Source organism: Mustelus asterias, chromosome 5 (assembly GCF_964213995.1).
Source record: "Mustelus asterias chromosome 5, sMusAst1.hap1.1, whole genome shotgun sequence".
Classification (NCBI taxonomy): Eukaryota; Metazoa; Chordata; class Chondrichthyes; order Carcharhiniformes; family Triakidae; genus Mustelus; species Mustelus asterias.
In genome coordinates this window covers 131,080,607-131,096,703 of record NC_135805.1, presented here as the reverse complement: position 1 = coordinate 131,096,703, position 16,097 = coordinate 131,080,607, and the positions used below count along the sequence as shown (strand labels likewise).

General features: G+C 44.8%; 1 protein-coding gene across 1 annotated transcript in view; it reads right to left on the bottom strand.

The window, feature by feature from the left end:
• adgrb3 (adhesion G protein-coupled receptor B3) overlaps nucleotides 1-14,397 on the bottom strand; it is an 840,122-nt gene extending 825,725 nt beyond the window's left edge. The window contains exons 1-2 of the mRNA XM_078213595.1: nucleotides 13,846-14,397; nucleotides 13,605-13,785 (exon numbers count right to left, since the gene is read on the bottom strand). Coding sequence (XP_078069721.1) covers nucleotides 13,605-13,785; nucleotides 13,846-14,397 — 733 coding nt within the window. The remainder of the gene's footprint in view (nucleotides 1-13,604; nucleotides 13,786-13,845) is intronic.
• Between the last annotated feature and the right edge of the window lie 1,700 nt (nucleotides 14,398-16,097).

Here is a 16,097-nt window from a genome sequence, read left to right as displayed (position 1 = left end):
TCCATTGAGATAATAATCCCATTTGTTATTATTTCCTCCAAAGTGTATAACCTCGCATTTCTCAACGTTATACTCCATTTGCCATATCCTCGCCCACTCACTCAGCCTGTCCAAATCTCTCTGCAGACCTTCTCATGAAGGGAAAGTCGTGTTTGACGAACCTACTGGACTTTTATGAAGATGTCACTAGTGCGGTTGACAGAGGGGAACCGGTGGATGTGGTGTTTTTAGATTTCCAGAAGGCGTTCGATAAGGTGCCTCATAAAAGGTTGCTGCAGAAGATTGGGGTACACGGAGTTAGGGGTAAGGTGTTGGCGTGGATTGGGGATTGGCTATCTAACAGGAAGCAGAGAGTTGGGATAAATGGGTGCTTTTCTGGTTGGCAGTTGGTGACCAGTGGCGTGCTGCAGGGATCGGTGCTGGGGCCTCAATTGTTTACCATTTATATAGGTGATCTGGAGGAGGGGACTGAATCTAGGGTATTCAAGTTTGCTGATGACACAAAGGTGAGTGGGAAAGCGAATTGCGTAGAGGACGCGGAAAGTCTGCAGAGAGATTTGGATAGGCTGAGCGAGTGGGCGAGGATCTGGCAGATGGAATATAACGTTAGCAAATGTGAGGTTATCCACTTTGGAAGAAATAATAGTAAATTGGAATATTATTTAAATGGAGAAAAATTACATCGTGCGACTGTGCAGAGGGACCTGGGGGTCCTTGTGCACGAATCGCAAAACTCAGTCTGCAGGTGCAGCAGGTGATCAAGAAGGCGAATGGAATGTTGGCCTTTATCGCGAGGGGGATAGAATATAAAAGCAGGGAGGTCTTGCTGCAACTGTACAGGGCACTGGTGAGGCCGCAACTGGAGTACTGTGTGCAGTTTTGGTCCCCTTATTTGCGAAAGGATATATTGGCCTTGGAGGGAGTGCAGAGAAGGTTCACCAGGTTGATACCGGAGATGAGGGGTGTGGCTTATGAGGAGAGATTGAACAGATTGGGTTTGTACTCATTGGAGTTTAGAAGGATGAGGGGTGATCTTATAGAGACATATAAGATAATGAAGGGGCTGGATAGGGTAGAGGTGGAGAGATTCTTTCCACTTAGAAGGGAAACCAGAACTAGAGGGCACAGCCTCAAAATAAGGGGGGGCCGGTTCAGAACAGAGTTGAGGGGGAACTTCTTCTCTCAGAGGGTAGTGAATCTCTGGAATTCACTGCCCATTGAAGTGGTGGAGGCTTCCTCGTTGAATATGTTTAAATCACGGGTAGATAGTTTTCTGATAGATAAGGGAATTAGGGGTTATGGGGAGCAGGCGGTTAAGTGGAACTGATTCGCTTCAGATCAGCCATGATCTTGTTGAATGGCGGGGCAGGCTCGAAGGGCCAGATGGCCTACTCCTGCTCCTATTTCTTATGTTCTTATGTTCTTATAGCCTGATTGAGTTCGATATTAGCTTTGAGAGGGAAGAGGTTGAGTCACAAATCTCAGTTTTAAAGTTAACTAAGGCAGGCTTTGAAAAGATGAGAAATTGATTGATCACAGTAAACTAAGCTGAACTGCTAATAAGCAAACCCTCTGGCAAACAATGGTAAGTATTCAAAGAACACAACAAAAAGCCAGCAAATGTGCCAAAAAGGCAAAGACTTCACTTGTGTTATAGAGTTGTACAGTGCAGAAAAGGTCCTTCAGCCCATCGGGTCGGCACCAACAATAACTACCACTAAAATCGTGCTAATCCCATTTTCCAGCACTTGTTCCACATCCTTGAATGTTATGATATTTCAAGTGCTCATCCAAATACTTTTAAAGGTTTAAAGATTCCAGCCTCCACTACCTTCCCAGGCACTACATTCCAGATTCTCACCGCCCTTAGTGGCTTTTTTTCACAAATCCCCTCTGAATCTCCAGCTCCTTACTCTAAAACTATGCCTCCAACCTCTCCTCATAATTGACCCCTCAACCAAGAGGAACAGCTGCTTCATATTCACTTTGTCAATACCTCAAACATGTCCCCCTCAGTCTTCTCTGCTCCAAAGAAAACAGTACAAGCCTATCCAGTCTCTCCTTATAGCTCAAATGCTCCATCCCAGGCATCATCCTGGTGAATCTCCTCTGTACTCCCTCTAGTGCAATGACATCCTTCCTATAATGGGGTGACACAGTACTCAGCTGTGGCCTAACCAACATTCTGTTCAGCTCCAACATTACCACCTTGCTCTTATACTCTATGCCACAATTGATAAAAGCAAGTGTCCCATATGCCTTCTTAACTATCCTATTCACCTGCTCTGCCACCTTCAGGGATCTGTGAATGAGTACCCCAAGATCCATCTGTTCCTCTAAGCTTCCTAGTGTCTTGCCATTCATTAAATACTCCCTTCTAAAGTTACTACTTCCAAAGTGCATCACCTTGCGCTTATTAGAGTTAAATGCCATCTGCCACTGCTCTGCCCATCTGACCAATCCATCTATATCTTCCTGTATCCTATGACCTTCTTCTTCACTATTAACTACCCTACCCCAACCTTGGTGTCATCTGTACATTTACGTATCATTTCCCCCACAATTATCATCGATATCATTTATGTATGTAACAATGCATATTATTTGGTAGGGACCCAGCACTGAATCTTGTGTTATATTACTGGATTACAACCACCAGTCACTCAAACAGCCTTCTACCACCCCCCTTTGTGTCCTATTACGAAGCCGGTTTCGATCCATCATGCCGAGTTTCCCTGAATTCTATTTGATTCAACCTTCTTAATTAGTCTCCCATGTGAGACCTTATCAAAGGCTTTGCTAAAATCCAAATAAATTACATCAACCGCACTTCCCACATTCACACATCTGATCACTCTTTGGAAAAATTCTATCAAATTTGTTAGGCCTGACCTCCCTCTGATAAAGCCATACTGACTATTCTTATAAAAGCAAATTACTGCGGATGCTGGAATCTGAAACCAAAAGAGAAAATGCTGGAAAATCTCAGCAGGTCTGGCAGCATCTGACTATTCTTAATCCTTTTCAAGTGAACATTAATTCTCTCCTTCTGAATTTTGTTCAGGTAAGAAGGGATTTGAACACAAAAACACAGTATCAAATCTATTTCTAAATGGTAAAGGGTGATGTTGGTCCATTAACGAAAGATACAGACAATACTATATGGGACAACATGGAAATGGCAGACTTGTTAAATGAATAATTTGTATCCATTTTCACCGTATGGGAAGAGGGGAAAATATCAGCAATGCAAGCAGATTAATCAACAGAATTTGTTTCATGGGTTCAACACAAGCTTTTAAAAAAAATGCTAATGGTGAAAATAGTGGGATTAAAGATGGATGAATGCCCAGGACCTGATGATTTCTACCTTCTGTTCTTGAAACATATGAGAGAAAATTGCAGTTGCAAGAGTCACATTTCCCAAAGCTCTCAAGATTCAAGTATTGTGCATTTGAATTGGAAAACTGCACGTTTGCTGCTACTTAAGAAAGGAAGGGAAGAAAATTTAGGTAACTACTGTTCTGTCACTTTGACATCAATTGTTGGGAAGTTACTGGAATCTATCAACAGAGACACAGTAAATGAATACTTAGACAAGTATCAACTGATCAAAGTCAGCATAGATTTTGAGACTGATTTTACTTTTTAAAAATCACTGGCTCAGCAGCATTTATTGACCATCCCTATTTGTCCTTGAGAAGGTGATGGTGAGTTGCTTTTTTTACAGCTGCAGTCCATGAGGTGTAGAAACACTCATAGTGCTGTACGGAAGGGAGTTCCAGTGATAATGAAGGAACTTGACCTAATGACAGCGAAGGAATAAAAACATATTTCCAAGTCAGGATGGTGAATTACTTGGAGGAGAACTTCCAGTGGTGGTGTTCCCAGGTATCTGTTGCACTTGCCCTTCTAGATAGTAGTGGTCGTGGGTTTGGAAGGTGCTGCCTAAGGATCCTCGATGAGTTCCTGCAGTGCATCTTGTGGATGGTACATACTGCTGCCACTGTGTGTCAGTGGTGGAGGATGTGAATGTTTGTGGATGGGGTGCCAATCAAGCGGGCTGCTTTGCCCTGGATGGTGTCAAGCTTTGTGAGCGTTGTTGGAGTTGCACTCATCCAGGCAAGAAGACAGAATTCCATCACACTCCCAACTATCGCCTTGTAGATGGTGGACCAGCTTTGGGGAGTTAGGAGGTGAGTTAATTGCCACAGCATTCCTGGCCTCTGACCTGCTTTTATAGCCACAGTATTTACATGGAATTTACAAAGAATACACAGCAAGGAAACAGGGTGATGGATCGGTCATATTGAGTTTGAGTTTTTAATAGGATGTAGTTGAGTTTTTAATGGAGATCACTAGTGAGGTGAATTTATGGATGGTGGTTATATGGACGCCAAAGAATTACAAGAAGCTTTTAGAAAAAAAATGAAAACCCACAGTACTGAAGGTAACATTGTACCATATGCTGCTGGTGATAAAGGAGATAGTGGTTAGTACTGAAAGGAATGTTATCTTATGTGAGTGGTATTTCCCAGGCATCTGTACAGGGGTCCTCAGCTTTCCACCATATATATTAAGTTTAAGTTTATTGGTGGCACAATTAACACTGCAATGAAGTTACTGTAAAAATCCCCGAGCTGCCACACTCCGATGCCTGTTTGGGTACACTGAGGGAGAATTTAGAAAGGCCAATGCACTTAACCAGCATGTCTTTCAGATTGTGGGAGGAAATCAAAACACCCGGAGGAAACCCACGCAGACACAGGGAGAACATGCAGACCCCGTATGGACAGTGGCCCAAGCTGCAAATCGAACCCCGCTCCCACTGGTGCTGTGAGGCAGCAGTGCTAACCACCGTGCCACTGATAAAGTAATTGCTTGGATGAAGGAATATGTGTTTGCAGATGGCACTAAGTTAGGATGAATAATATTTTTCATAGACATTTTATTAATGGTGAGAGACTAGCAGCTTTGAAAGAGCAAAGAGATTTAAATATTCTTGTACACAAAATGCTAAAAGTTGGTACATCCTTGTGAATGATAGTCAGAAATGCTAATGGAATGTAGGCTTTTATCTCTAAGAGATTAGAAAACAAATACGAGGAAGTAATGCTTCACTTATTAGACCCAGTCTGGAATGCTGCATCATGAGCAGTGAACATTAACACTAGCAACAATTATAATTCAACAGCACTTTTAATGTAATAAAATGTCCAACGTGTTTCCTAAGGACTGTTATAATGCAAAATTAGACACTAGAAAAGATGTAAAGCCAAATATTGCGGTTGCTGAAATTCTTGAACAAAAAAACCAGGAAATGATTAATCGACCTGAAACATTGGCCAGAATTTTACCGCCCCCACCGCCATGAGAATCGGAGTGGGCGAGGGGCGGACAATGGAAAGGCCCATAGACCTCAGGTTGGGTTTTATGATTTCGGAATGAGTGAGCCTGTAAAATCCATTATCTCTCTTTCTCGCCCATTATCTCTCGTTCTCACTCTTCGCAGACCACTGCCTAACCTGCTGAATGCTTCTGGCATTTCATCACTCTGAATCCCCACAGTGCAGAGGAAGGCCATATGGCCCATTGAGCCTACACTAACAACAATCCCACCCAGGTCCTATCTCCATAACCACACGTATTTCCACTGCTAATCCCCCTGACACTAAAGGGCAATTTAGCATGGCCAATCAACCTAACCAGTGTGTCTTTTGGACTGTGGGAGGAAACCAGAGCACCCGGAGGAAACAAATGCAGACACGGGAAGAACATGAAAACTCCACACAGAGGCCGGAAATGAACTTGGGTCCCTCGTACTGTGAGGCAGCAATGCTAACCACTGTGCCACCATGCCACCCTTCTAATTTCAGATTTCCAGAATCAACAAGATTTTGCTTTTGTAAGACAGTGTCCTGTGGCTGGGTTCATACCTCTCACCATGATGCAGCCCACAGTCAGGACACTAACCCAATGACCAGATTTTGCTTCTGGTTTTATTCAAAGCTACATTTCCAACCAACCTGCATGGTTGCAAAACTGATCGTATGACTGACTTAGGAGGAAATTACATGCAATTGAGGGAACTGTAATCACTGTAATGACATTGCTCTCATCAATGCTAGCAGTCTCAAACTTCACTGTTGTAACAAACTTGCAGTTGAGTATAGAATAAGCCTGGACAACATCATTATAATTTATAACATTGCATATCAGATATTCTCCAATGCTGCTCACAATCAAATAATATAAGATTAGTGTTTGGATTTTGTGAAAGAATGCAATGGTTTTTTAATACATGCAACAAGTTAGTAAGGATATTTTATTTTAAATTGTATGACATTAACTTCATTGAAAGCACATTTCATTGTACTTTATTCTTTGTGAAAGGGCTATCAGCTTGTTTGAATCAATGGAAATCACCTACCATGAGAAGGCAACCCACACCAATTACACGAAATACAATGCAGAGCATAATTGCGCTAGAGTTTTCTGGTACTGTACAAAACATTAAATATTCAATACTTTTGGAATACATCTTCATACTTGTATACAAAAGTAGGTCCTTGCAAATGGAGTTCTGAACATGTACATAGGTCGATGGGAATGAAGCTTAGTGTACACACACAGGGGTGCGAGCGAATTGAGCTGTGTACACACACACAGGGGCCCTAGTGAATGGATCTCTGTGTACACACGCATGGGGTCCTTGTGAACAGAGTTCTGTGTATACACACACACACACACACACAGGTCCTAGTGAACGGAGCTCTGTGTATATGCACGGACACACACACGCACACACACACACACAGAGGTCCTAGTGAATGGAGCTCTGTGTATACACACAGAGGTCAGAGTGAATGGAGCTCTCTGAACACTCACACGGGTCCTAGTGAATGGAGCTCTGTGTACACACACAGGGGTCCTAGTGAACAGAGCTCTGTGTACACACACAGAGGTCAGAATGAATGGACCTCTGTGTATATACACACAGGAGTCCTAGTGAATGGAGCTCTGTGTATACACATGGGGTCCTACTGAATGGAAATCTGCGCACACTCAGACAAGTGCTAGTGAATGGTGCACTGTGTACAAACACAGAGGTCCTAGAGAATGGAGCTCTGTGTATACACACAGAGATCAGAGTGAACGGAGCTCTGTGTATATGCTCACAGAGGTCCTACTGACTGGAGCTCTGTGTATACACACTCATGATGTGGAGATGCCGGCGTTGGACTGGGGTAAACACAGTAAGAGTTTTAAGAACACCAGGTTTAAGTCCAACAGGTTTATTTGGTGGCAAATGCCATTAGCGCTGCTCCTTCGTCAGATGGAGTGGAAATCTGCTCTCAAACAGGGCACAGAGACACAAAATCAAGTTACAGAATACTGATTAGAATGTGAATCTCTACAGCCAACCAGGTCTTCAAGATACAGACAATGTTTTGTCGTGACACAACGGACTTCCTACAGAAACTCAACGCACATGGAGCAGTTGAACAAGGAGCACTCCTCGTCACAACGGATGTCTCGGCACTCTACACCAGCACCCCCACGATGATGGCATTGCTGCAACAGCCTCAGTGCTCAGCGCCGACAACTGCCAGTTTGCAGATGCAATTTTACACCATCCGCTTCATCCTGGACCACAATACCTTCACCTTCAACAACCAGTTCTTCATCCAGACACACGGAACAGCCATGGGGACCAGATTCGCACCTCAATATGCCAACATCTTCATGGACAGGTTCGAACAAGACTTCTTCACCGCACAGGACCTTCAACCGATGCTATACACTAGATACATCAATGACATTTTCTTCCTTTGGAGTCATGGTGAACAATCACTGAAACAACTATATGATGACATCAACAAGTTCCATCCCACCATCAGACTCACCATGGACTACTCTCCAGAATCGGTTTCATTCTTGGACACACGCATCTCCATTAAGGACAGTCACCTCAGCACCTCACTGTACCGCAAGCCCACGGATAACCTCACGATGTTCCACTTCTCCAGCTTCCACCCTAAACATGTTAAAGAAGCCATCCCCTACGGACAAGCCTTCCGTATACACAGGATCTGCTCGGATGAGGAGGATCGCAACAGGTACCTCCAGACGCTGAAAGATGCCCTCATAAGAAGAGGATATGGCGCTCGACTCATCGATCGACAGTTCCGATGCGCCACAGCGAAAAACCGCACTGACCTCCTCAGAAGACAAACACGGGACACGGTGGACAGAGTACCCTGCGTCGTCCAGTACTTCCCCGGAGCGGAGAAGCTACGGCATCTCCTCCGGAGCCTTCAACATGTCATTGATGAAGACGAACATCTCGCCAAGGCCATCCCCACACCCCCACTTCTTGCCTTCAAACAACTGCACAACCTTAAACAGACCATTGTCCGCAGCAAACTACCCAGCCTCCAGGAGAACAGTGACCACGACACCACACAACCCTGCCACAGCAACCTCTGCAAGACGTGCCAGATCATCGACACGGATGCCATCATCTCACGTGGGAACACCATCTACCAGGTACACGGTACCTACTCTTGCAACTCGGCCAACGTTGTCTACCTGATACGCTGCAGGAAAGGATGTCCCGAGGCATGGTACATTGGGGAAACCATGCAGACGCTACGACAATGGATGAATGAACACCGCTCGACAATCACCAGGCAAGACTGGTCTCTTCCTGTGGGGGAGCACTTCAGCGGTCACGGGCATTCAGCCTCTGATCTTCGGGTAAGCGTTCTCCAAGGCGGCCTTCACGACACACGACAGCGCAGAGTCGCTGAGCAGAAACTGATAGCCAAGTTCCGCATACATGAGGACGGCCTAAACCGGGATGTTGGGTTTATGTCACATTATCAGTAACCCCCACAACTTGCCTCCTGGACTTGCAGAATCTCACTGGCTGTCCTGCCTGGAGACAATACACATCTCTTTAACCTGTGCTTAATGCTCCCTCCACTCACATTGTCTGTATCTTTAAGATCTGGTTGGCTGTAGAGATTCGCATTCTAATCAGTATTCTGGAACTTGATTTTGTGTCTCTGTGCCCTGTTTAAGAGCAGATATCCACTCCATCTGATGAAGGAGCAGCGCTCCGAAAGCTAATGGCATTTGCTACCAAATAAACCTGTTGGACTTTAACCTGGTGTTGTTAAAACTCTTACAATGTATACACACTCACACAGGTCCTAGTTAATGGAGCTCTGTGTAGACAGTCACACAGGTCCTAGTGAATGGAACTCTGTGTACACATACAGAGGTCCTAGTGAATGGAGCTCTGTGTACAAACACACACGTCCTAGTGAATGGAACTCTGTGTATTCACACACACACACACAGAGGTCCTAGTGAATGGAGCTCTGTGTACACTCACACACGTCCTAGTGAATGGAGCTCTGTATACACACACACAAGTCCTAGTGAATGGAGCTCTGTATACACACACACAAGTCCTAGTGAATGGAGCTCTGTGTACACTCACACACGTCCTAGTGAATGGAGCTCTGTATACACACACACAAGTCCTAGTGAATGCAGCTCTGTGTATTCACACACACACAGAGGTCCTAGTGAATGGAGCTCTGTGTACACACACACAAGTCCTAGTGAATGCAGCTCTGTTTATTCACACACACACACGTCCTAGTGAATGGAGCTCTGTTCTTTTACACACTCACTGATGAGCACAGTTGCCATTTGCTCTTCAGGTCCTGCGCTACAACAGAATCCTCAGTCAATGTTCTTATTCCTAAACATTCTGCCAATTTCAACAGCAAAAGTATTAACCATCAGACTTGTGCGCAACCATTTTCTCTATCAATTCCAACTATGAATGAGAAACGATTTTAAAAACTGATGCAAATGTCATTTAGAATATCAGTGACAAATTGTTAAAAAAGGAAAACAGCAAAGTATTATCTCTAGATGTCTATAAACATAACGAGTTCACAAGAATATGTCCATTATCCATCCACCCAGCTGTGCTTAAAATGAGATGAAGCTGCCAGGATTTATTTGGATCCTGTGCTCAGGGATCGTTTTATTTTTTTTCTGTCTCTGCATCAGATTTGCACACACATGGAGGCTGGGTGAGGTGACTGTGAATAAAAATGGGGACACTCACACGGCGAGGAATCCTGCGGGTATTTGAGTTGGGAACATCGGGACAGGGATGATGAGCCTGGAGCTATTTTTTTTCTCTCTGTGTGCTTAAAGTGCCGAGTGCGGTTGGAATAAGCTGTGTACTTAGAACATTCTGTAGAGGGCGCAGATGTCACACGAATCCGGGTGCAGTTGAGGGAATCCGAATCGCTTGTGGTAGTGGGTGGACTTGTCCTTTGCCCGCCAGGATGCTGGAGACCAAGCAATGCCGGATAGATGGAGAGGCACGTGGATTTCTGCAAGGCCAGGAGATTTGGAAATGTTGAGCCCAATCAGGGGAAACAAGAGGGTAGCACCAGTCCTGTGAAACTGCCGTGAACTGAAATCCAACAGACAGCATCTCTCTCTTCCTGTATCTCTGATTGACTAGGAAGAAGAGCATCACATTACCTATTTTTAACACTCAGAGAAACAGTTGTCCAATTGCTCCCCCGTGGGCCTCAACGTGAGCTCCTTACAGAATCATAGGATCCCACAGCAAAGGGACCACTCGGCCCATCGTGCGTGTGCCATCCAATTACACCCCGTCCTCATAATCCTGCAATCTGAGTCCCTTTCAAGGTGTACTGCATTCCAGACCAGGCCAAGTTCATTCTTATCCCCTATCAAATCCCAATATTTCCATATTCACCATCCCGTAAACCATCCACTGACTGTGGACTGCTTTTCACTTAGAAAAGGGAAATGACTAATCCATTTTATGCAGCAATCGACATCTCTTGTGGAATGACGCCGGTGGTCGAGGCCTGGCGATGTGTTTTAGTCAGTGTGACTGCAACTTTTTTCATTAATGTGACGAGAACTCTAAAATTAAGCGTTAACGCCCTGGAAAGTGGCAGAAATCAAGTTGAGTTGTGAAGGATTTTTTGAGAGCGAGTTGAATTTTATTTTTTTGCTTTATTGGCTCCTATGTGTCCCCACACAGATTTATTTAACAGCATAAAAGGCGAGCGTTCGGCCCGTTGTGATGTGCCGTCTCTTTCGAAAGAGTTGTCCAATTATTCCCCAGAGCTTAGACAATTAACCCTCTTGTGGGTCCAATCTTTGACTTCAAATGCTCTGCCTATGTGGAAGGGAGGCTTTCATATATATATATATATATGTGTGTGTGTATATATATATAGACCCAGTGAGGAACAAAGCAAGCCTTTTTAAAAAAAATCAAGGTCGTTAAGAGATGGACAACATCCAAATTGGCGCTGAACATGGATGATGATGTTTGGTTGTTAATGCTGCAAAGAGTAGTTTGCCTTCTCAATGTCATTAGACGATTGAAGGCGCAACTCTCGTTGTCTGTGTGTGTATATGGGGGGGGGGGGGTGTTGTTATGAACAGTAATACAGTAACAATACACATCATTGCTCAGAGAACCATTAGGAATCAGACCGTGAGCAAGCCTTTGAGAGGAATCTCACTGCTCCCTGCCACACACATGTTATGACAGTCATCAAGCCACATATTATAAGCTTCAAGTCGAGTTAACAGCTACTTGCAGGTGGAGGACGTGCTATTTGGCTTTTCTATTAAATCTTAGACCAACATTGTAATTTGGAATATATATATATATACCCTTTATTTTCAGCAAGTTTATTTTCTAATGAAAAAATAGGAGCTATCACAGCTGTAAGGCCAACAATGTACATTTCTCTGTCAACAGCTCAAAAGATATGCCCGGTAGGCTGAAATCCCCACAATTCGGCTGCAGGCGTTTATCTTTGCTTTGCTGCTGCTGCCCTTGTCACACCGCTGAATGGGGGAGGCCATTCGGGCCCATTCGTGTCTGTACCGGCTCTCCCAAAGCGAGCATCCTGACTTTAGTGCTACCACCCTCGGAGATCCAGTCCCGTTCCCCCACTCACCCCAACTCCACCGAGGTTTCCGCCCCAACTTGTCCTCCCGATCTCGCCCAACCAGGGTTATGGAACAAGCTAGCAAATCTTCAGCGGTGGCAAGGTTGATTGATGTCATGCACCAGGTAGCAACACAGACAGACTGATTTCAATCACCAATTGGAATATACTGCCGTTTAATAATGTAATTGAGAACCGTAACGAAGTCAATTATTGCCCCCCCCCCTCCCCCCGCCTCCACACACACACACACACCTTTGTACACTCCTGCATTGTGTATATGTCTCCCGGGAATTCTCAATGCAGATTAAGCTTATTTCTATTGTCAAGTTGATTACTATTTCTGAATGTTTACCAGGTGACGTTACAATTTATTTACAAAAAAAAAGAAATGGCCAAATTTGGGTGGGTAGAATGAGTTAGAAATATTCATCTGTGTGTTTAATTCCACGTGCTGGCCGGGTTGGTTAGCATCTGATTCGGGGACTGGTCAGAAATGAAAGTGGACCCACTGCCACTTATGAATTTGCACTAGTGGTCGAAGATGACATTATTTATGCATCTTAATCGTTCAGCATTCCCTCCCACAGGGCCAACAGTACCGATGACAACACGAAGTTGAGAACCGCATTGAATGACCTCCTTATTACGAGGCAGGTCCTCAAATTTAAATTATTTCCAGCACACTGGTCATACACATCATCTCCCCAATCACTGCGCTTCTCCTGTCTGCCGAGTTTAACATGAGCAATGTTGTTTCGTTTTAAGCACACCGCCCCCCCCCCCCCCCCGCCCCCCAATCTTTGAAGACATTGGAGAATAATATGGGATTTTTGGTCCTGTCATGAACATGATCCTGTACGGCCCAAGAGGCAAATGGGAGGCCAGAAAGACCCGCAGCAAAACCCCCACAGATCTCTTTTCCGAAAGCTACAGGCAAGTTCAGGAAACCGAACTCGCATTTTCATCTGAGGATATGCCTTAAATAGAGAACAGAGCAGGCAGCATCTCCTGGAGCTTGTAGGATATTCCAAATCTGCTCTCCATCACGGGTTTTCAAAACAAGACACATGTGTGGCTTTGCAGAGTGTTATCTCTATTATATATATATACATATAATACATTAATTGTGCGTATATTTAGAGAGTAATTCGACACAATGTGACTTTATATATTGTTAACTGTAATAGCAAACGTTATTTGTATATATACAATAACTAGAAACAGTGTGGCTTTATATATTAACTCTAATAATATGTACATTATTTCTATATGTACACGAATTAAACTGTGGCTTTATATATTAAGAAATACCATATACATGATTTGTATATGTACAAAAATTAAATACAGTGTGGCCTTATATATTAACGAATAATATATACATCATTTGTATATGTACAGTAATTACACTGTGGCTTTATATATATTAACTAATAACTTGTATAGATATGTATATAAACTAATAACTTGTATAGAATATTTGCATATGTACAATAATTAGACAATATGGCTTCTGATGACGATTGTTTGAATGCACTGAGGTACTATAAAGACACCTACCTTTCCTGGGTGTACGTTTACCCTCGGTGAGGTTGCATGTGTGAGTGTTGTGGAGCCGGGCAGACAGGCAGCCCTCGGTGTCTGCATTGAGAGGTAGAACCATATCCAGGCCATCCACGCCAGTCATCACATCCTGCTGGCAATTGCACTTGGCGTCCAGCACTCCGCAAGAACCGGCTGCCTCCAAGCCTTCCTTGCCTCCTCCTCCTCCTCCTCCTCCTCGGTCCCCCGCACCTCCAACCTGGCCCCCGGCTCTCAGACAGCTCTCCAGCCAGCCACACAGCACCTGACAGCCAAACTCGCTGGGGCTCACCTTGTTCAGCACCAGAAACTCGAAAGCCCGGCGGCCGCTCTGCCCCTTGCCGCGGGGCTGCCCCACCGTCCCGCCGGGCGGGACCAGGCGGCGCAACTGGATGAAATTCTTGCCAAACTCTAAGAAGACAAACATACTCCTCGCCTGGCACAGGTGGACGACGGACTTGGTGCTGGCCAGTAGATCCCGTATCTTTTCTGGCGAATAGTGGTCGAATTGGTAAGCCCAGAGGGAGACGTTGGAGCAGATCTGGTCCCTGTTGGAGAATTTCAGGTAGATGGTGTATTTGGTGGGGTCCGGGTTCTCCAAGCTCCACGTGCAGTTGGTGAAGTTTTGGGGGAACAGCTGATCGAGGGAATACGAGCCGTAGATGACTCCCTTCACAAAACTGGAGCACAGGTCCTCGGCAACGTTAAATCCAACCATGGCCAGAAGATGGAATGCAAACATACAAGTCATCAGGTCAACAAGAGCCCTCATCCTATGTCATTTGGCCTAGAGAGAGAGAGAGAGGGGGTGGGGTTGGGGGATTGGGAAGAGGAGATAAGAAATAGAAGTAACACTGAGAATTGTACAACATATCTCCTTACACCGACCGCCCTAGCCTCCTCCCGCCCCCGGACCTCGCCATTTACAGAAGCGTGGGGACAGAGGCTGAAAGGTGAGCGGAACATCTGGCTGGATAGCTGACAACACACATTGCCGCGAGGCGGAGGCTTATCCCCAGTCTCAGAGATACACGGGGAGGGCAGATGGAACAAGTGAACCCTCCATCACCCACTATGGAGTAGTTTTCTTTCCCCTCATTCTAAATTATCCTAACGAGTGCAATCGGGAGCAAATGTCACCTTAAACAAAAGAAAAGGCACCGACACTAGAGACATTAGAAAGGAGACTTTGGAAAGTGAAGGGGATACATATATTGTAACAATTCCAGAATGAGTCCAGGCTCATCAATTCACATTTAATGAAGGTTTCTCCCCCTCTCATTGACTTTTACAGCCGGGCTGGCTATTCCACATTCACCTTCAGGCTGGCTCTGGGGTTGTCGACTGCAGACTTCGCCCACAGAGTGTCTGTCTATCGGACCAAATCTCCACCTCTCGCCCGTCACTGTGATTGCAAAAGGTAGTTTTCGGCTAAGATAACACTTCATTTTCCAGATGCCAACCTCCAACACCCCAACTCCCCGACAAAATTTGAAAATCTAGTTTCCCGTGCTAGATGTTGCAGCCAAGAACGATGAGATATTTGTTAGTATATGACTTATGGGTTTCTTTTTTTGTGTGTCGAGTTACTTACTGCATCAAGCTGGTGAAACCGCAGTTTTAAAAAAGTGTGCTGTCCAGTAAAATAATACAATCCCGGATCCTAAATTCAGGGAAAGGCAAGGTGTCTCAAATTGGATCTGAGAACTCCCTCAGGATAGATCCTGGTTCTGTGTTTCCAAATTGCTTTTGTCAAATTTTACTTTTTAAAAAAGAAAATGCCAGTCGGGTGCTCAATAATGTGATGTTTTAACAACATTATGCGTCCGTATCCCTCCTTTCCGCCTCTGCCGTTTCACATATTCCCAGCACGTCCCGCATTATTTTCAAGGTACGGTGCCCCCAGGCCAAAGGTGGGACGGTGCAAACCGAGAACCAAAATGCAGGGAACCACAATGTGCAAGTAAAAATAGGTGGTGTGCTCCAGCAAGTTAAAACAGACCTTTGCAATTCCCACAACTTAGCAGCGGAGAGAGAGAAAGCTCCCCGAGTTAAGAACACTTTCGCACGGTTTTACCTCGTACAGTCCATCTGACACTCCCCCAGATAATTCCTCTTTTAAAGTTTAGCCCTCCGCAAGAACGCCCGATAATAAAGTTTATTATTTCCCTTTCCTCCCAAATAAGTCTTTGTACTTCACTCCTCGTCGTCCGGCGTGCAAACGATGCGCATTTTCTTGAAGATGGAATGGGATTTGGGGATTTCCCTCGCCTGAACTAGACTGAAGGCAATGAGAGTGTTATTGGGTTCGGTGGCTGTAACTCGGAGTGGCGTGCCAATCGCTCTACATGGGCGAAGATCCTTCAAGAAAACATCCCCCAGAATTGCCACAAATCAGATCCTATGAAATGTACCTAAATCCACACGTTTAACTCAACCTGACCAGAGGTGATGGACTCACAAGCAATTCTG